General features: G+C 41.9%; 1 protein-coding gene across 1 annotated transcript in view; it reads left to right on the forward strand.

Annotated features, from left to right (window-relative positions):
* The window catches only part of atp9a (ATPase phospholipid transporting 9A (putative)), a 46,294-nt gene that overhangs the window by 11,005 nt on the left and 13,793 nt on the right, over positions 1-21,496 (forward strand). Inside the window, exons 3-19 of the mRNA XM_004070998.3 lie at positions 1,003-1,116; positions 2,469-2,577; positions 3,352-3,410; positions 4,316-4,367; positions 5,164-5,258; positions 6,094-6,174; positions 7,855-7,930; positions 9,251-9,327; positions 9,418-9,578; positions 9,664-9,806; positions 12,089-12,201; positions 12,609-12,818; positions 16,066-16,227; positions 17,067-17,159; positions 17,237-17,320; positions 20,172-20,342; positions 21,398-21,496. Of these exons, the coding sequence (XP_004071046.1) occupies positions 1,003-1,116; positions 2,469-2,577; positions 3,352-3,410; positions 4,316-4,367; positions 5,164-5,258; positions 6,094-6,174; positions 7,855-7,930; positions 9,251-9,327; positions 9,418-9,578; positions 9,664-9,806; positions 12,089-12,201; positions 12,609-12,818; positions 16,066-16,227; positions 17,067-17,159; positions 17,237-17,320; positions 20,172-20,342; positions 21,398-21,496 (1,899 nt within the window). The remainder of the gene's footprint in view (positions 1-1,002; positions 1,117-2,468; positions 2,578-3,351; positions 3,411-4,315; positions 4,368-5,163; positions 5,259-6,093; positions 6,175-7,854; positions 7,931-9,250; positions 9,328-9,417; positions 9,579-9,663; positions 9,807-12,088; positions 12,202-12,608; positions 12,819-16,065; positions 16,228-17,066; positions 17,160-17,236; positions 17,321-20,171; positions 20,343-21,397) is intronic.

The following is a 21,496-nucleotide window of genomic DNA, read 5'->3' on the forward strand; positions in this document are numbered from 1 at the left end:
CATAAAATGGTAAAAAAGAATTTGTTTTTTCACAAAAATAAGATACACTGATCCTTGTTTATTGTGGGACCTCATTACTTTCTAAAAATAACCTGATAGATGAAATTTGTGAAGTAGTCATATTTGTTTTTTACAATAATTCTAGATGTTTTATGGCGGTAAATCCCCTCACTACACATCTTATACACTTTTCTCAGACAGACATGAATATTTTCACACTTTTCTTTCTTTTTTCAACTCTCATAAGTTCAAACCTTCATGAAAAGTACGTCCATTATTGTGGAATGAAAATAAAGATCATATTTGCTGGCTAAGCACATTCTGCACTGGAGAAATGGCAGAAAAGAAATTGATTGACAACGGTCTACAGCCAATCAGGATGCAGAACACAATATGCTGTAAAAAAGAAAATCTGCGACACTGCATGGCCTAAGCGTGACATAGCGTGATAACGCTGTACTTTGGTTTTTAAAGGGGGTTGTTTGAAGCAACAGCTTTTTATAAGAAAACAAACATAAAGACATTAAGCTCTGATTAGTACACAAAAATCATATTATTAAATTCCAATAAATTACCCAAAAAGAATATTGTGCCAATTCTATGCTGAATCAGTAATTTGATTTTTAGTGAATCACACCAAGGTTCACTTGCAAGTGAACAAAGATCCTCATTTTTCGGTGTAGCCGAGTTTTCATGTCTTCACCGGCTGGCAATAGTTTGAGCAAAGGCGCTGTGGTGTGGTGCGTTCTAAAGATGGATGAATGGATTCTGATGTTAAAAATACACTTGAAAAGGAATCTGTGCAACATTATTTAACTCGTTGTAGTTTTTCTGCCTCATTTGTGGCCCCTTGGTTACTTTTCTGAATTGAGTTTGGTCCCTGGAGGGGAAAAAAAAACTTTGGTTGGGGGCTTTAGCAGCTTCACTTGGTCGCAGTTCTGAACCAAAGAGGTTGCAAGAAAGCCGGCATTTCATTGCATTGTGGGTATTCTGTCTCCTCAGGTGCTCTTCAACCAGTTCAAGTACTTCTTCAACCTGTACTTCCTTCTTTTGGCTTGCTCCCAGTTTGTGGAGGAGTTGCGTTTAGGTGCCCTCTACACCTACTGGGTCCCTCTGGTACGCTGCATTCCACATTCTGTTAATCATTAGTCGTCTTAGTTTCCACCCATTGTTTGTCCAGCAGGGCTGGGGATTCTGGCCATTTGATTCAGAAATCACAGATTCACAGATCAAACCACAACTCTTATGATTTAATATAATATTATGGAATGGTTTTCATACGTGCATCTTTTCCCTGGACGTGTGAATATTAATACAATATGTATGTAAATGGGTTGTAACGAGTATCCAAAAATCTGTCAACTGTTCCTGAAAATGTGAGTACAAATATTTGTGAGATGCTGATTCGCAATCTATACAAATAAAATAGAATATAATAAAAATACACTTCATGCAATGTAATTGTTAGTCTAAAATAGCAGAAAACTGCAATTTTAGACTAACAATTACATTGCTGGAAGTGTTTTTTTGCTATATTGCAGAATAATGTTAGATTTTAAGTATATAAACTACAGTAAAGTAGACTAAACATATGCACCACTATCACCGGAAGTACACACATCTTCAAAGTTACGTGTCGATGAAAGTTCTTATTTTCAAAGTCTCAAATGTTGTTTTTAGATAAAAAACAAAACAGAAGAGAAAGAATTTCAGTTGACTGAAATAAGTTTTGAAAACCCATTGATGTTATTAATATATTCTACAATTTGAAAACAAATGACAAAGATTTTGTGGGTTAAAATATTCTAAAAATCTGCTGATCAGTGATGTGACGTCATGTGACTCTAGATAAGCAGAACAAGCGTTCCAGAACGCATCTGCAAAATGTTCATCTGTAGTGTAGGTTTTTTGGCGTTTCCACTAAAGATGCAACGTTTGTAAACATGTTTGATTCAATGCTTGACTTTTTTGCCATTTTTTTGTAGAAATTTAGTAGAGAAAAAACTTTAGATTTTACGGACGCATCCTGGTCTGGTAGCAGACAGTCGCATGACGTCACGTCATTGATCACCAGGTTTTTGTAAGACTGTTACTTCCATATTCATTACATCTTTTTCATTCAAATCGACAATGTTTAAAACTAAATAGCTATTTTTTAAGAACCTATTTCAATAACCTATTTCATTTACGAGAAATGCATCTGACAGTAGCGCACATGCTTTGTTTAGTTTATAGACTTAAAAACCTACATTACTGTAGTAATGATGACATTGTGCGAAGTGTTTTTTTTTTTTCAACTTACTATATTATAAAGATCTTGAATGAGCAATCTTGGACGTTAAAAATATTGGTACATACATTTTCTAGAACAGATGGCAGATATTGGTCCGGCGCCAATGTTGAGTGTATAATTTAAAGGTTAGAAGTTGTTTTCTTGTTGTCTGAATGTCATCGCTTTTTCCCTCCAGGGTCTCGTTCTGTTCATAACCATCGCGAGGGAGGCTATCGAAGAGATAAGGTGCTACCTTCGAGACAAAGAAGTCAACTCTCAGATTTACAGCAAGCTCTCAACAAGAGGTGAGATCCCATCGTCCGCGTTCCTCCTTCTCCCTCACCGCCTGACTGCAGGCAGCGGTTCCTGTTAGGACTTATTGGGGCTGGGGGGGAAATGGTGGGTAATTTGAAGCAGAGATGTAAAAGTGTACATAAGAGGCCTCGGTATAAAGTGCTACCAGCAATAAAAAGCAGAGGACCTCTTGTGGTTTCCATCACGTCGCTGCTTTGATGTGGCAGCTTGCTTTGCTCATAAACACAACGACCGGTTGCCTCCGTGACAGTGACCCCATGCGTATTTTGTGGCTTAATCGCAACTCTGCGGTGTTCGTCTCGACATGGGAAAGAAAAGTAGTTCTTGTAAATGTTTAGGAAGCAACCGGAGAAACATTTGCATGTTTTTGTCAGCTTTCAGGAATCTGGTGGTTCTCAGTGAAATGAAAGAGCCAAACGTCCTCGCATAAAGCAGAGCATTCATCTGCGGCCCCGTGAAGCCCGAATGCATAACAATATTAATGCGCTTTAATGTCTTACATATGCAAAGCCAAGAGGTCGCAGCCCAGTTCAGGGGTCAGCGATCTCCCCCAAACAATTTTGCCCGTTCATTCCGAGTGGAATGAGAGAAAAGGCTGAACTCCCCCAGCATTCCTTCACATCAGAACGGGGGAGACTTTCCCAAAATGCACTGAGGGGAAGCAAAAGTCCTCTCAAAATGAATTCCTATTGTAGATGTCTTAAGAAAAATGTTATAATCAAAAACGCCTCAACACTTTATTAACCTTTCTGTTTTTGTTTCAGGCACTGTGAAGGTTAAAAGCAGCGGCATTCAAGTGGGAGATCTAATAATTGTGGAAAAGGTTGGTTAAAGATTGTTTAATGAACATCTGTGAGTAGTTTTTGCCTCCTGACCCCGTTTATGTGACAGGAAAGTAACCTTGTTAATCATCTGTGCTCCACGGCTGACGGCGGTGGAGGGAGTTAGTAAAGATTTTGTAATCTGGGGGGGGGGAGATCAATGCCGGGCATCGGCCTGTCAAACCCAATCCGCACACGGCAGATGTGAACCTAAAACGGCTTTAATGAGATTTTGAACCAAAGCCAATTTTATTTTGTTTTTGCAGACACTGTGAAAAATTCAGTTTAAAGTTCCACTCCATTCATCTTTTGCCATTTTTAACCCCAAAAAAAGAAAAGAAAAGAAAGACTGTTGTTTGCTGGGACATAGTTTCTGCAGAGCAGTAGGAGTTCATCAGAAGTTCACCTCTGAGTTGTGGGCGGGGCCGTTGTTGTGGAGTTACCCCAGCCGTACAGTTTAGATCCAGATTCCAGCTCAGGGCGAGGAAAACAAAAGCTGCGTTTACATGGACAAAAGTAACGGCAATGAACGCCTGATCAGAATGAAAATGCGTCATGTAAACACGCCGTTTGGAATACTCCGCCCCGATCAGACTTATTCAGATCAAAATTTCTTTCCGATCGAGAAAGGTGGGATATGCCGATTGTTGATCTGATCGTGGGGCATGTAAACAACTTGTTCCGATGGCGATGTGGCGCTCCAGAGGGACTGTGGTCCGGCAGCTGGCTCATGCAGTTCTTAAAAACAAGCTTTGTTTTTTATTTATTTATTTTTTTGTCGTGTGTTTTTATTTCTTCAGAGGAAGCTGCTTAAGTTTTAAAAAGCTTCTTTTTTTTGGCGTTGAAATGGAGTTTTATCACCAATCCTCGCTGAAGTCATGTTGCTCTGTCTGTCCTTCCTCTGTAGAACCAGCGTGTTCCTGCTGACATGATCTTCCTAAGGACCTCTGAAAGAAATGGTAAACATCTGCTGGTCGCGGGTTCAGGCATCCACTGCTGCCTGGCTCTCTGGCCGGCTGGGGAGGGGCAGGGATTAACCCCCGCGGCCGGGGACAGGAAGCCCCACAGTGTATAAATTGTAAACCGGGTCATTAGGGAAACGATGGTGACGCGGCTCCTTTGTATTAAGGTCTAAACTCTTGTTGTTTTATTTTCTCGATTCGACTAATTTTGTTTGTCAAATGAGAAGATAATGGGAAGGAAGATGGAACGGAGAAACGTGGGAGCGGAGGAGGCCTGGGCGCCCATCTGAATAATCAAATCAGGATCAGAATGAGCGTGGACTCTGATAACACACGTCTGAGCAGAAACCCTCGCCGCTACCCCCCCCGGCTGCTCCTGGGCTGCAGCCTGGAAGAAAAGCTCTGTGCTTGTTGTTGTTGCATCTTCCTGTTGGGGGAAGGAGAAGAAAAAACACAACCTTGTTTTACTGGAAATAGTGCCTGGTTATCTCTCTTCCATGTGGGGGCCATTAGGTCAATTATGAAGGGGCTAAGCCATGATTGGGAGTTCTGGGCTGGGGGGTGGGGGAGGACATGTGCAGCTAAGCTTAACTTCCAGAACTTCAAACAAACAAAACTACTTTATATGGTTTTTGTGCTTCAGTGTTTTTTTTTTTGTTTTGTTTTTTTTTATTAGTGGATGTTTTAGTTTGAAATGCAAGCCTAGAAATGTGTGCTTTGGGGGTGGGGGCTAAAACCTGTCTGCTGTTGCCCTCTAGAGGCAAACGCTTCTCCATCATGTTTTCTCCATCAGGCTCCTGTTTCCTACGCACTGACCAGCTGGACGGAGAGACTGACTGGAAACTGCGCCTCCCTGTGGCCTGCACCCAGAGGCTGCCGACCGCCGGGGTGAGTCCCGACGCCACCGCCACAAAGGCTCCAGGATTGTTCTGGAAACCCTGATAACTGTGAAGTGATGAGCGCAGATGTAATTGTGCAGAGAGAAGCAGGTCTGTCTTAACGAGACTAAACGGTCACTTCCCTCGAGCGCGCTTTGGCTTCCATGGCGGTCGTAACCAAAAGGCTGACGGGACTCCTGGGGCTTTTACTTCAGCGGGGTCTCCAGAGTGCACTGGCTCTAAACCAAGCTGATTTTACGTTCTGATTTGGAGAAATGTCAGCATAAAGTCTGCTCTCAGTCTTTCAATGTTGAACTTCCCTGCCTTTACGTGGCTGCAACAGAAGCTGCAGCTAATTTTTATGTTCAAAACAAATCACATTTATTCACATGGCACCTTAAAGACCCACTCTCATCATCTAGTCATCTATTTTCAGCGTTCCCAGTGACATTTCAATCATGATTATGCTGTTTTTAGACTAAAAAAACCAAACTGTGTCATTTTCTAGGACATACTTTCTGCAAAGCGACAGTAGTTCATTAGAAACTGTAGACAGGGCCGTTGGTGTGGAGCAGCCCGGCCCCCCTTCCCCTCCTCCTTGGAGCTTTAGGCCCGCCCAGCATATTTACTACGTCATAAATGTTTGTTTGTTTTTTCTCTAAAACATTTTTGCTCCAGATTCACAAAAATTTGACTAAAGAAAAGGTCAAAGTCACGAGGAAAAAAAGGCCTAAAGAACATGTTAAAAACACCTACAACCCCATTTTTATTGGAGTGGGTCTTTAAAACTGTTATTGAAACTTTGATGAAGTCACTGTTTTCACAGCGACTCTGCCGTCCCACAGGACCTCCTCCAGATCCGGTCTTTCGTGTACGCTGAAGAACCCAACATTGATATCCATAACTTCATTGGAACCTTCACCAGGGTGAGCTTCCAGAAGCTTTCTGATCACCTCTTAGACACACAGCAGCTCCTTTTGGGATTAGAAACGGAGCACTTGGCTAATGTTTGTCGTCAGACAGACTTCTGCTAGGAAAATGTCTGGAGAACAAAGGTCATTGGTGCTTCTGCTTGATGGTCGGATGAGAACATGGCAGAATAGTCGACATCAACACCAACTCTTGGTTTAAACATGAAAGTCCAGACAGGACTAATCGTCTCTCCAGCTGTTCAATGTCACGGAATCTAGAACAGAGAGTAGGAGATTTGGGTGGGACTTGGAGAGAATTTAATATGCAGTAACTCATGTAGTTTATAAGTAAAGAAACTTCAAATGTATGTATAATAAATACAATTTCAACCAAAAAAGGTGTGATGGAAGCCTGTTTGGACTTCTTTATAAAGTCCCAACCAAAAACAGAAGAAACAAACGCAAGTTCAAAGAGTCATGACATGAGAGCTGAGTTCCTATATCAAACAAATGTACAGGCTGAGTGATAGACGGATAGAAATATATCAATATGAACCCAGTTGTAAAAATACTTTTGTTTAAATCTACTTTCAAACCTAGAAGTCAAAACTTTTCCAAATGTTTGTTAGTCTGCTTTTGGGGTTTCTATTTCTATGTCATTCACCAAATTTAGGCTTTGATTTTCAAGTAAAGAGAGACAGCTTTTTTTTCTTCTTCAATAAATCAAAAGTAAGATATTGAGCCTTGACTAGTTTTGTGGGGGGAATAAAAAGGATTTTTTTCATCATCTAATATTGTGTCGCTATTTACCAGAAAAAAAATCCAATCATTTGTAGATGACTCTTCTAAACCTAAAAATTCTCCCAACCGTTGCAAACTACTGAATAGTTTGTAGATCCTTTGGGATCTACAGAGGACATTTTGGGGCTTTTCAATTATACTAAATATTAAGGGGTGGAGCTCTGAAAATTGTGTTTTTTGGTGGATTTAAAAAATTGACAGGAGAACATCTTTTTCTCCTAGAATAAATGATGTTTGTTAGTATTAAAAATGTGGAAACGTTACTAGTGCGATAAAGTTCTTCGTTTAGTTTTTCTCTTATCAGACACTGGTGCCACACTCGTGTCTGATAAGAGAAAAACCAAGAAGTCTGGAAATGTTACTTGTGAGGTGCTGGCTCTTTTGTTAGCAGAACATGTTTTCTGACAAACAATTGTATTTTATTTTTATTTTTTTTGTACCTGCCCACACAATAAATGATAGAATAATGCAACATGCATTTGTTACCATCATTTCTAGATCGATTGATCATTTTGTTGCAGTTCATCATCCTGCAGAATGCCTTAAGGAACGGACAGATGAAACTTGATCATGTTACTGTTATTCGGTCCTGTTTGTACTTTAACAGTCTGCAGTAAACAACGTGCTGCTGCTGCAACACTTTTGTGACGTTTTTGGTGTGAAGTTGGAGTAGGATCTTCATCGTGGACTCCACAGACATTTACCCAATAAATTAGCAGAAGTGAAACAAACGTAAACAGGAGTTATTATTTACACTTCAGCATAGAGTTAAACTGATATGTAAAAAGTTCTCCTAGAACTTTAAAGGAATTTCATTCATCAGAGACATTTTGGTGTAAAAACAACTTTTTTTCTCTTAAGTTTTACCTTCATGTTCTTCATCCCTGTTTTTAGGAAGACGGAGACCCGCCAGTCAACGAAAGTTTGAGCATCGAGAACACGCTGTGGGCCAGCACCGTCGTCGCCTCTGGTAAGCACGCCGTCGGTCCTATAAAAGCAGCTGACATCCTGGCTCAGGCCTGGCGCCATAAATCCATAAATCACGCTCCCCCAGGACAGGTTGCTACCGCATTGTTTAAGTTTTGCCCTCGGTATTGTCGTACCCTGACATAGGCAAAAAGTGAACATAAAAACCTGACCAAAAAAAAAAAAAAGTGTGGAAAGCACAAGCACTAAGAAAACCACAGAAACCACTTCAGCATCAGTGAGGCAAGTGCAGCCCTCAGATTCACTCAATATCCCAGTTCATTCTCTACCCCTACGGCTTCTCCCTACCTCTACATTTACCCCTACAAGCGAAGAGTTATGGAAAAATTATGCCTACCGCTTGATGACGAGTGCAATAGATGCGGGTCAAATACATTAGCTTCCAAAAGTCCTTTTCATGACATTTAAATGCAAACTTCAGAGCACACCCACGTGAAGAATTGCGTTTCTTCCCCGAGCCACAAACGCGTAACAGATCAGCCCACCGGCAGAGGGATAGCTAGCCCTAAGTCGCTTCTGCTCCTCCTTAAGAAAACAATTTTATACACCACTACAGCTTTGAATCCATTTACAATTGGAGCAATGAGGAGCCAGTGGGGTAGGAAATGAATTCAGATTCAGCCTTAGAAATCAGGAAATCAGACAAGTGAATGTAGTTTGTGTGGACATGCTATAGAAACTTCTGGATTATAAATAAGTGTTTGCAGCATTTGCGTGCAGTCAGTGAGAAACCAGTACGCACACCCACGATACACTTTCCACACGCATGACAATGGTACGTTCCATTTAGCATGACGTCCCCTTAGTTGGCCCCAAGAGAGCTTCTAGACACACCTATACTCCCCTTGTCTATGACCCTCTATTGGCCTGGACAACCCAAAAACCTCTACCCGTACGGGGCATGTGACTAAAGCTTTAAGCCCTCTGGAGCTGGATCTGCTTCGACTTCACTTCCTCTGGAAGCATTAATGTGATAAATAATCAGACTAAAAGCATTTGGGGTCAAACCAAAACAGAAGGAGTGATGCAGACAGAGAGGTAGCTGAGCGGCTGTGGGCAACAAAAAAGATGTGTTGCTTGTTCGGCAGTGCAAATGTTCTTGAACGTGCAGCAGCAGCAGCAGCATGTGTTCTTCATTATGCAATTGAAGAAGTGACATTCTCCATTAGCAGAGCTCCATTCACGTCAGGATTATGAGTCTGGAAAACGTCTTCCTGACATTCTGGGCTTTATGTCGGAGCTTTATGTTTGTGACCCCGGGCACGTTTTTTGGCTCGACTTCTCTCCCTCCTTCCCTCCTCAGGCACGGTGGTGGGGGTCGTGATTTACACTGGCAAGGAGCTGCGGAGCGTCATGAACACCTCCAACCCCAGGCACAAGGTACAGTAGCACAGCTTTTTGTGTTTTGTCGCTGTGAAGACATAAAAGCCTGGTTAAAGCTGCCGTCGCTGCGGGCGTCGCTCCTCACAGGTGGGCCTGTTTGACCTGGAGGTGAACTGCTTGACAAAGATCCTGTTCGGAGCTCTGGTAGTGGTGTCTCTGGTCATGGTGGCTCTCCAGCACTTTGCTGGACGTTGGTACCTCCAGATCTTCCGCTTCCTGCTTCTTTTCTCCCACATCGTGCCCATAAGGTGCGTCTGACGCCTTCCTCGTCACCCCCACTGCGCCTGGAGCTGTTAGTGACCCGCTGGCTCTGTTTTTTTTTTTTTGTCACAGCTTGCGCGTGAACCTGGATATGGGAAAAATGGTTTTCAGCTGGATGATCAAGAGAGACTCCAAGATCCCAGGAACGGTGGTGAGGGCCAGCACCATACCGGAGCAGCTCGGACGCATCTCCTACCTTCTGACCGATAAAACCGGTTCGTATGTTGTGCGGGGTCAGGAAGCTAAAATTCGAGGTCACATTAGAGCGGCAGGGTTTCTGCTCTTGGAAACCTGCTGCTCGTTGGATCCTTAAATCATAAAAAATCACCTCGCTGCACTTCCTCTACTGCGAGGTGTTACCCATCAGATTTATGGCCCCCATGGCCAATAAACTGATCAGCCATTTCCCCCCATCAGGAGTGGGATTAAGCCAGAGGGTCTGCGGGTCAGACTAATGTAGCCAGTCTGATATGTTGACGCCAAATGCTCCGAGGATGAGGACGCCGCAGGTCGTTTCCAAAACCTATGGATTCTTCCTTTATGGTGTTTATTTAAAATCACCACATATGACGCAGAAACCAGCTAGACTGATGTAAAACGCAGAGATAATTAGAAAGAAGTGATATTATTTCATATTAATGTAACATGAACTATTAGAAAACCCTTTTTTTACTGAAAAGATTCCTTAAAAGAATGTCCAAAATGTTCTTTCTTTTTTAAAATGTATTTATTTATATACTATTCATTTATAAAAATTTACTGTATATATTTTTATAATTTATTTCTCTAGTTTACATTTCTATTTTGCCAAAATTTTCGAGCAATTGTCATTTATTTATGCTTATGTAAGATAAAAATAAAAAAAGGTTAAATTTTCACAAGTTTTATATCCTTCATAGAAATGTCAACACTCTTTTGGAATGGCCGTACGATAAGTTCAGAAGTAATCAATAATCTAAGTGCTGCTTAAAACATATTCATTTAAGTATATTCTCTGATCCAAATATTATCTTTGCTCCTTTCTGGACCAAAGAAGTTTCCTGAAAATGCGCATAGTTGAAATACACGCAGCATCTCTAATGACAGTTGATGGGATTTTGTTGCAGTTTCTGTTCATAATGAAAATGTTCAGCTGTCGTTGACTTTAGCGTCAGTGAGGTGAAGACAAACAGAAAAGTTGATCTGTCCGCCAAACCCAACTTCATTTATGCAAAGTCTCTGTAGAAATGTTCTACTGAACTAAAACTACAGTTCCGATTTTATTTATTGACGCCAATCCTCTAATTTTCTCAGAAAGATCTGGCAACATTAAAACAAACAGGAAAATAAAAATTGATTGTTTGGTTTATTTCAAGCAATTATCAGCTATAAAAATATACGGGTTTATCCAATTTGAAGATATCGCTTCTTAAATTGACTCAATAATAAAGAACGTATATACTGTATAGAGTACAAGACACAATGAATCCCTTAAATATTAAGTTTGTCAAACACGGTTTGATTAATTGCTTAAAAAAAAGTGGAAAGAATGGAGTTCATATAATCCCACCCCCATTATATTTTACCAAATTTTTTTTCTTACATATATGCCATAATCCGCTGATATAAATTAGATTTGAAACTAAACTCTAGCTGGTTTCAAACCAACACGTTATCTTAAAAGATTTTTAAAAAAAATGACCATTATGGTTTTACTGACCACAAAAATCCAAATATGAACCAATCAGAGTTTGGGTTTAAAATGAACAACTTAATTATGTGTCTTTTCTGTTTTTTAGTCTTTCCACTGGATGATAAACTTCAAATTGGTGCAATAAAAAGGCCGTGTCTGTCACACCGCCACTGTGCCTTTTCTGCATACGTGAAAATAAGTGGAAAAGGGGAGAAAAGTTGCGGTCTCGACGTGAAATTTTCACAGATATATCACAAACGAACCATGTTAAAAACACTGATGAAGTACGAATAAACCACATAAAGAACACCTAAATCTACGTTAAAGGCAACCACGGCCAAAAATTCAGGCCTCAATTACATCATTTGAACTTGATATGTGCGCCGTGTAAGTGATATTAAAGGTATACTTGGTGGTAAATGCGTGACAAGTTCGTTTGACAGACAAATTCAGACAAAGATTTCTGTAATAATTCCGTATAAGCTACATAAAACACGCATAAACAGCTTAAGTCTGAACCAACCAAAAATTTTGAACGGCACAAAACCAAATTCATGTAAAGACCTGAAAGTCTCAACGGACATCTGCGCTCATCGACGAACGCAAGAAACACTTAGGAAAGACGTAAATCACGCATGAATCACGAAGGACGGAAATTTCCTACGTGGAAAATGCGCAAAATGTACGTAGTGGCTGTGTGGCACGGCCAAATCCTGAAATTTTAATAAAACTTCAACCAATCATTGAGGAGTTAAAAGTAAAAGTAAAACAAGCTATTGTTAAAGTGTGTAAAAAAAATTATTTTTATTTTGTTTCCTTCACCAGGAACCCTCACCCAAAACGAGATGGTGTTCAGGAGGCTCCATCTGGGAACTGTGGCTTATGGGATGGACTCCATGGATGAAGTGCAGAGCCACATTTTCAGTGCTTACACCCAGGTAAACATTAACATTCACATCTGAGCTAAAAGTGCTTATCTAGAAAAGAACCGAGCGTTGACAAAAAAGACAAACAAACAGGAGTGAGGAGTTTTTGTAGAAACGTCTCACTCTGGGGTTTTTGTTTGAGTGTTTCCTGACCTCATGTGACACCCTTTGTCCCCCGGTGGCACCAGAGGTTAGTGAGGCAGGAAACGGGTTCAGCCCACAAGCGAGGTCCTGACAGGACTCCTTTAATGACACTCCCATTAACCCCGGAACGCGCAGCCTGCTAAAAATAGCCGAGCCGCGCAGCAAAGTCTCCATATTTACTCTGAGCATCTGGTCACGCTTACGGCCGCTATCACGGCCGTCACTTTAAGTTCATCAGTGCTACCTCAATCCTCACGGTTCATCCTCATCTCCAGCCCACCCATGACCTTCCAGCCTCCAGGACTCCTGCAGCCACCAAAGTGCGCAAGACCATCAGCAGCCGAGTGCACGAGGCCGTGAAGGCCATCGCCCTGGTGCACAACGTGACGCCCGTGTACGAGTCCAACGGCGTGACGGACCAAGCTGAGGCCGAGCAGCACTACGAGGACACCTGCAGGGTGTACCAGGCGTCCAGCCCAGATGAGGTACGCACAAGCTCCTCCCCTCGCTGCTGCTGCTCTCACACCAACGGTCTGAGCGCCTCTGAATTAGGTTTCTGAAAATCTGACTTTTATGGGCAAAAAGCATAAAAGTCACATTGAGCAGATAACATTTTTAAAAAGTTTGAATTTATGTCAAAACATGAGAGGAGAGACCAAACGGAAAACACCCATCCCAGCTTTTCAGGTTGTGACATGTCAGCATGTTTACACCTGCTCCTGGTGTAAAGTGTTTTTGGATGTGAAAACGCAGCATCAGGTGGCCGTGGTAGCCCCTCCCACCTGTCAAGTAAAACCATTGCTTGTATGAAAACTGGACTGAGCCAGCGGGACGTCCCCCACAGAAACTGATGTACGTCCAGCTCCAACAATATGAAGTCAGTCCAGTCTTCATATGGACGTTGCCATGTTGGAGTCAGACGTCCTCGGTAAGCAGTGATTGGTCCGAGTCAGTCCAAGTCAACATTTCTATGCCAACCACTCTAGCCAATCCGGGATGAGCTTGTTTTATGGCCACACCCCTACCATGTAAATGTGGGCTTGGGTAAATCTGTCAATCAAAAGGTTTGACGTGAGACCACATTCTTTTTATTGAGGCATTTGATCCTTTAGTTAATAACTCCAATAACTTGAACTACCGAAAAAAAATCTTTAAAAAAATTGGATTAGCAAGAACATGTTAAAAAAAAGGTAGCAGAGCAAGAATGCTTATTCCTACAAATAGAATGACTAACAGCTTATGCCAGCTAATGAACTTATTCTGGAGAGCAGAACTCAAACAAGTGAGTAGGGGAAAAACGTAAGAAAATTTGCATTAAAGCGTAGATTTATCATACAATTCAAGAATCAAGAAATTTACGTTTTATTTTTTTTTTACCCGCACCACTTCCCTGTGAGACTGAAGAAGAACCAGATATTTAGAACAGAAACAGTAGGGAGTTTCTTCAGATACCATGTTCAAAAAGCAACACACGTAAAAAAAAAAAAACATCAGTCATTTCCAAACCTGGGTTTTTTTTTAAATGGACAGACAGACTTTCCCTTCTGACGGCCGTTTGTTCGTCTGTAACAGACTCGTTCTTCTCTACGTCCTCCATCTTAACCTTGCGTCTCTCTGTCTTGTCCTTGAGGGAAATCTCTCAGCATCAGGAAGTGGACGGCAGGTCAGACTCGATCTATTTCCTGCTGTATAAACACGGATTTCCTCCAGGAAGGATTTTCCTCTCTGCTCGTTTGGTGCCGCCCACTGGACCGTTCTCTGCTGACAGAACCGGCCTGGGATCCAGACTTGGTATTGTCGGCAGGAAATGGATCTCTCTCGCAGTTTTTGTGCGAGACCTTCAATGTGCATTCAGACAGGTTCAAATGATCCTTTTAGGAAATTCGGCCAGATCTGGTTTCGATCTTTCTGGACTGTGTTGCTGTGAGCTCAACCTTTTTTCTCTGTCGTTTCACAAAACGTGAAGTTGGAGATTTTGGTGAAACCTTAAGTTTAAAACTCCACTTTTCCTTGGAATGAATGGAATCCGTTCAGCATCTACACAGCGTTTGCTCCACAGCTGATCAAAACACCTCACCATGTAATTGCTGCATCTTTGCTTCCCAAACAAACCTAAAGCCTCAGTCACATGATGTAGAGGGTTGTAGAAAGGAGCCTTTTACACCAGAGCGTTTGCTCCAGTGTTTACATTCCTTTGACTACTGTAACCCTTCAAACCTTCATGCAATTAATGTGATTCCAGCAGATTCTGAAGCGGGGAAAAGCAGCTTTGTGCTGATATGCAACACTTTACTCTAGTAAAGACATGAAAAGTGACAGAATCCGCTGAATTGCATTGATTTGCGTAAACCAGGGATGTCAGAATCCAGGCCTCGAGGGTCGGCGTCCAACATGTTTTCCAACCAACCTGTTATTGAAGCTCCTTCTTGGCGAAACACACCTGATCCAGGTCATCAGCAGCAGATGCAGCAGCTGGCCGCCGGCGTAAACGGTCAAAGATTTACGGTACATCCAAGAGCACATGTTCTTTAGTTCTCGCTGACAATGTTTGCGGGTTGAGAGGACCACGGGTGTGTCTCGCAGTTCCTTTGAGGCTCGAACAGCCACCTTAAGAGTCGTCATCAAAATGGAACGTACCATTTTTGTGTGTGTGGTAAGTGTATCAGGAAGTGTTAGTAAGGATAATGGTAAGTTGTACGCACTTATTGCATACAGGTGATGCCGTCCTTACGCCACACTCCAGTCATTACTAAGGTACATGTACTGGCTCCTCACTGATCACACGCAAATGCCGCCCACACGGGGTTTCCTCAGGCTGTGTGCAAGAAGCACGGACCTTTCCCTTGAACGACACAAACGGACTCTTCGTACAGTCCTTATAGGGTTTGGGGGCATTGAAAAAATCCAAAATCTGTACGATGTGCCTGCGTCTCATCACTTCACCCTTAGATGTTGTTTGCTGTGACCTGTCACTCGCAGCATACCCATTGCCTGCTACAGGCTCATCCAGCGGTCTACCCCCTTACTATTCTGAGCGGTCCACCTGCATGGCCCCTACAGGTTTACCCATTTTTTGCCTGCAGACAGCACAGATCCTTGATCCATGAACGATTCGTCTCCGGACCCTGTCTTATGGTAGACTGCAAACTCGCTCGCCTGTTTGTCAAGAACGGGTGGAGGGCTTGATCCCGTTCCAAGCCGCCCGCCACCGTCGTAAAGCGAGCTATATCATGAGCGGCGCCCGTGTTCTCCTCACCTAAGCTTCTTCATTTCCGCTCTCATCGGAGCCCGTTTGACTCCTGCGCTGTTTGTGCTGTCAGTAGATGGAGGAGGAATTAGCAGTCTGGAAGTTATCGGGGGGAGGGATGGATGGACCCCCCCCACCCCTCCATCCACTCGTGTCCGTACTGCATTAATGGATGTCGTCTGCTGCGTCCTTCAGAAAAAGACGGGGCAGCAATGTTTTCAATCTAGAAATGGACATGCTGCGGGTTTCTGAATCGATGGTCATAACTGCTGAAAATGCTCCAGTTATTGAACAGTCTCCGCTTCCTCTAACAGCTGAAAGGGACTTTTTCACATTGAAATCCTTAGAAATCAATAAATGCAGCTGCTGGGTCATCTGCTATAGATTAGTGCCTTCAGAAATGTGAGCATTAGTTCTCAGCTGTGGTGCATTTGTGTGTCTTAGTTTCCTTCTGTGGTCTTTTTCCTCCTGGTGGGGGTCGCTAGGTGTCGCTGGTGCAGTGGACTGAGAGCGTTGGCCTGACTCTGGTGGGGAGAGACCAGTCGTCCATGCAGCTGCGGACCCCTACTGGCCAGATCATGAACTTCACCATCCTTCAGATTTTCCCCTTCACCTACGAGAGCAAGCGGATGGGCATCATCGTGCGAGTGAGACGCTTAACTATCGCCTTCCTCATGACTTTGCACATACATGCACTTTTAAATGTGAGATCTAGTGAGTCCTGTTGTTAATGGAAAAGAAAAACAAATGACTTCATATGAAGATGATCAAGAACTTTAGCAAAAATTAAAAAAATTACAAAAAATGTTTTAAAATAACAAAAATGTTAAAAAGTGAAATGTTATGCATTATACACATATTTAAGTATTTGTTATTTGTTTTGCACATTTTTTACAGTTAAAATCTTAGACTCTTGTTTTAATAAACAGCACAAAAGCCTCAATGTTGTCACGATGTTTGTTACAATGTCTGTTAGACTAGAAAGAAAGCCGAAGTTTTTCCCTAAAAATGATTAAAAACTGTTGCCAAATTGTTGAAATTGGATTAAAAATTGGGAGTTTATCATAGATATATTTATATATAAGTATTTGTAATCGTTTATTCATATTTTTTTACTTTTAAAATGATATATTTTTTGCAAGTTTTTTTATATATTTTTTTTTTACAAGGCAGCACGAAAACCTCAACTTGTCTGTTAAAATTGAAAGAAAAGCGGAAGTTTTCCTTTAAAAAGTAATTGAAAACTGTTGCAAAAATATTCCATTTTGGTTAGAAGTGAGGGGTTTATTCATATCTTTAAGTATTAACTATTTTAGCATATTTCTTACTATTAAAATGATTATTTTTCTGCAGGTTTTTTACCTCAACCTTTACAAAACATCTGTTAATACGTTGAAACTCAACCACTTTCTGCATTTTAACATAAAAGTCAAAATGTATCAAAAAAATATGAAAATAATGTGATGTAATAAGTTCTTTTTTCTAGGATGAATCGGCGGGGGAGATAACCTTCTACATGAAAGGCGCTGACATGGTCATGGCGGGCATCGTGCAGTACAACGACTGGCTGGAGGAGGAGGTGACTATTTGTCTAAGGAAGCGATGAAAGGAGATGCTTTTGATCGGTGACCCACAGGTTTTTATCTCCATTCCTAGTGTGGAAACATGGCGAGGGAAGGTCTGCGGGTCCTCGTCGTCGCTAAGAAGTCACTGACGGAGGAGCAGTACCAGGATTTTGAGGTAAACTGAAATCCTTGTGATCTGGATTCATCCAGGTAAAAACCTCTCATTTTAACCCTACTGAAATAAAAATGATCTTTGATTTAGTCCTAAACTACAAAATCACTATACAGTTGAAAGGTTATCTTTTTTATACTGATAATTACAGATTATACTTTAATGTTGGCTTTAAAAGTTAAACAAATTATTTAATGACAATAAACAGGTCAGGAAATACTTCTCCTGATAAAACATTTGCTCTGTTTACTCAAAAAAACATATCTTTAAGAATCATACTGTGAGATTTCCTGTATTATTTTCACTAAATTCGATCGAGTTGAAGTGTTTCTGGATGTCCGGGTTAATGGCCAACGAAGCGCGCATTATCAGGAATGAACGCACGCTGTGGAAGCCTGAAGCGCCCGATTTGGAAGGGAGAACGGCTAATGCTGATAACTTTGAAGGCCCTTAACCCGCTTATACCATGGTTACTTACTAAAGAAATTAATAGTAGTACTTATTTTTTGGGTTTTGATAGTTTTTTTTCACAAAAAGCAGACTATTTGTTGCGTGGTGCGGCACCGTGACAACGCGCCCCTTAGTGCACCTCGACTGCAGCGGCAAAGGATAGCGATACATATATGCTGATGGTCAGGATGGGTTAGATAAAGCATCAGGTCAGAGAGAAAGTTCACCTTTTCCCGCTTGTTTCTGGCCAAATGATGAAGAAAACCTTTGTTTTAAAGAAGCCGGCGCAGTGATAAACAGGCAGGACACATTTTTTCTAATTTAGTTTCTGTACATTACCACAGTGAATTTTAAATAAAACAACTCAGACGCCATTGAAGTGCAGACTTTTATTCCATAGCTTGAACAAAAAGATTGTATAAAATGTGAAAAAACGAAAGCATGTTTAAAACACAATCCTCCATCTGAGTCCACATGGAGCTGCTTTGACCTTTGGTCACCAGGAATCATAACTTTTATCATAACTAACTTTTTTATATGCTGTCGGCCCAATACTCTGTAAAATGGTAATATTTTAGTTTAATTGATTCACTTTAAAAAGGTTTTGTTTCTAAATCGATCAACCTAAGTTTCAATGTGTTTATTATTGTGGCTCAATTCCATTCTTTTTACTAATATATATCTTCTAAAAATGTATTCTTATTTTGTTTTTTTATTAAGTCCGTTTAGTAATTTTAAATATGCACACATTTTTTTTTTAATGTTGATTTTATTTATTAGACTTTCTGCGTAATCATTTGTCAGGATTATTTGGCTTTTTTTATTCCAGCAAAAACAACTGTGGATGAAAGTTTTTTGTTTTATTTAGAAAATAGGGATAGAAAATTACTTCGAAGCCCATCGAGACGACTGTTGTTGTAATTTTGGGCTATACAAATAAAATTGAATTGAATTGAATTGAATTTTATATGTAAATGTTTTGATGGCTGTTTAGGAGTTGTGTTCAGAAACACACCACCTGAATTATGGTCATTATGATCATTCAAACTCTTTATTTGATCCAATCTGAACGACAGTTTCAATTTCTAAGCCACACAACAGTAGAAAAACATGACCTGGCGATATTCAAACACAGTTTTCAGAAAGTGAAGGAGGAGGATGTAGGAACTTTAATCCCAACTTGATAAGAAGCACAAAAAAAAAATTCTGAACGTCAGTGTGCAGAACAAACCCTGGAACGGGCTGTGCAGTGAAATCAATCCATGCACAAGTATCCATCAATTCAAAAAAATGTACCAAAAATGTTTTTGTGGGGGGGGGGTAAAGGTCAGTGGATGTTTAAATTCTGAGCAAATACGTTAGAATAATAGGAGTATTTGTTGGTGGTTTCTGGCTGTAATGAAAGAGCACCATCAGATCTAAATGTGTTTTATGATGAATATTTAGCGCTGTATTCAATAGTCTGCAGTGGGATTGATAAAGTAATAGTTCTTCTATACATCATGTATTGTATTATGACAATTGTATAATTACTGAAGTAATTTAAAAAAAGTGGAATTATATTAGATATATGTTTACTTCTTTCTACCTTGTTTCAAGCACTTCTTATTTAAACATTTTGCTAATATCATGTATTGAACTCCTCAGGTATGTGTCTATAAGCATGTATGAGTCTTTTCCAGCTCATTTATGTCTGGATTCCTAAATTAATTTCTTCATTATTTTTGATTCTTATTAAAAGAATAAAACGTTCCGATTCGGAAAAGTGTCTCATGGCAGCCAGAAATGTAAAAGCGCTCAGCTCCTCCTTCCTGCTGCTTCTGTCTAACAAACACTGATGGATACTTGGAGCAGACATGTATTTCTAAATGTCAGTGTGTTTTTTTGGCAATCCGAGTGACCTCTGACCCCCCCAGCAGTCCTCCCACCCACCCACTCGCACACAAGGCCGCAGTCATTGTTTGAGCTGGGCAGGGCCGTCTCCCCTGCAGTTGTGAGCCTCGGGCGCAGAACTGCAGCGTATAATTGAGCGAGCAGATCTGGTGGGCAGCGGTGACTCACCGGCTGAGTCACACAACTCAGTTTGTTTTCCTGTGTGAGTCACTCTCAGATTGTTTTTGCTTTATCTCACCCTCAATTTGCCCCGGGGCTCTGAAGATGGGCGTCGACCGCTTGATTATGTCTGCTCCGTACAGACAGACCCTGGAAAACGTTCACAGCTGTGGAGGAAATGTACATTTAGGCTGAACCCGTTAGCATCGACCCTCAAATGAAGTGCACCGGCGGCTCTTGATGTTTAGTCTGCAGGCGCTTCTGCCGAATGAGCAGTAGCATTTGCCTCGAGCCGCGGATGCCTGATACCTCCATCTCCTCTCTCCCCCCCGTCCTCTGGTGTGCTCCACAGGCGCGGTACGTCCAGGCCAAGCTCAGCGTCCACGACCGCTCTCTGAAGGTGGCCACCGTCATCGAGAGTCTGGAGATGGAGATGGAGCTGCTCTGCCTGACCGGGGTGGAGGACCAACTCCAGACGGACGTCAGACCCACGCTGGAGATCCTCCGCAATGCGGGCATCAAGGTGCGGACGCCGGCTCCGGCTGACCCCCTGTGGTAGCAGCAAATCTGACAGGAGTGGCTGGTGATGGCAAATGATTTAGTGTTAGACACAGCTTTTAGATCAAAGTACCATCAAAGCAGTCTTCATTCATGGAGGACTTTTTAAATAAATCATGTAAAACGACTACGTTTATTAAACAAAATTACACACACCTCTTTAAGCAATAAAGGTGAACAACAGGTTAAGCTGGGAAAAAGTTGCTAGGTAGAAACGCTAATAGTTGGAACCTCCTCCTTTGGCAATGGGTGCATAGCCAGGCAGGTGCAGCCATGCTGCACCTGCCTGTTTAGCTGCCTGGCTATGCACCCATTGCCACAGGAGGCAGGCAGGTGCAGCATGGTGGTGGTGGTGGTGGTGGTGGTGGTGGTGGTGGTGGTGGTGGGGGGGGGGGGGGGGGGGGGGGGTTTGTGCCGGTTGAAAAACGAGCATTTTTGGATTTGTAACCTCGAAAGCTAGTGGGAGATCATGTAAACAGAGAGCTCTCAGTTATGGGCTGGGGGGGGGGGGGGGGATTCAAGTTTTATTACCCTTAATCTTCCTCCACATTTTCTAAGGTGTTACCCGGACTTATTAAGAACTGGCTAGGCGCCACTATGTGGCATTACCAACCTGCTGGGTTGGTAAATGCATATGGATTATCAGCACAGCACTGGGACAGTTTTTAAAGTATGATTTTACTTTAGAATTGAGTTTAGATCAAAGGGAGGCCAATAGCAGAACCCTGCAGAACTCCGCCTGATAAAAAAAAGAGGAAATCAGTTGATGAGCGGGCAAAAGCTCCTGGAACTGTTACTGCTGCTTCATAGATCCTTACGAATGACAGTCAAGGCAACTTTTGGCATCAAACGAGGAAACAGTAGAACTGTCAGAACAGCCCTTCTATTGATGGTTTTTAAGGTGGAATGCTGATCTTCTGAATCCTTAGCAGCTTAATGAAATCCGTAATCAGTGTGATAAACACTCTTGGTCTTGACGTCCAGACCTCGTCTGAAGCTGCTGTTTGTCTGTCGGATCAGGTCTGGATGCTAACAGGAGACAAGCTGGAGACGGCCACGTGCACAGCCAAGAATGCCCACCTGATCACCCGCAGCCAGGACATCCACATCTTCAGACCG

The sequence above is a fragment of the Oryzias latipes genome, chromosome 7, assembly GCF_002234675.1.
Source record: "Oryzias latipes chromosome 7, ASM223467v1".
Classification (NCBI taxonomy): Eukaryota; Metazoa; Chordata; class Actinopteri; order Beloniformes; family Adrianichthyidae; genus Oryzias; species Oryzias latipes.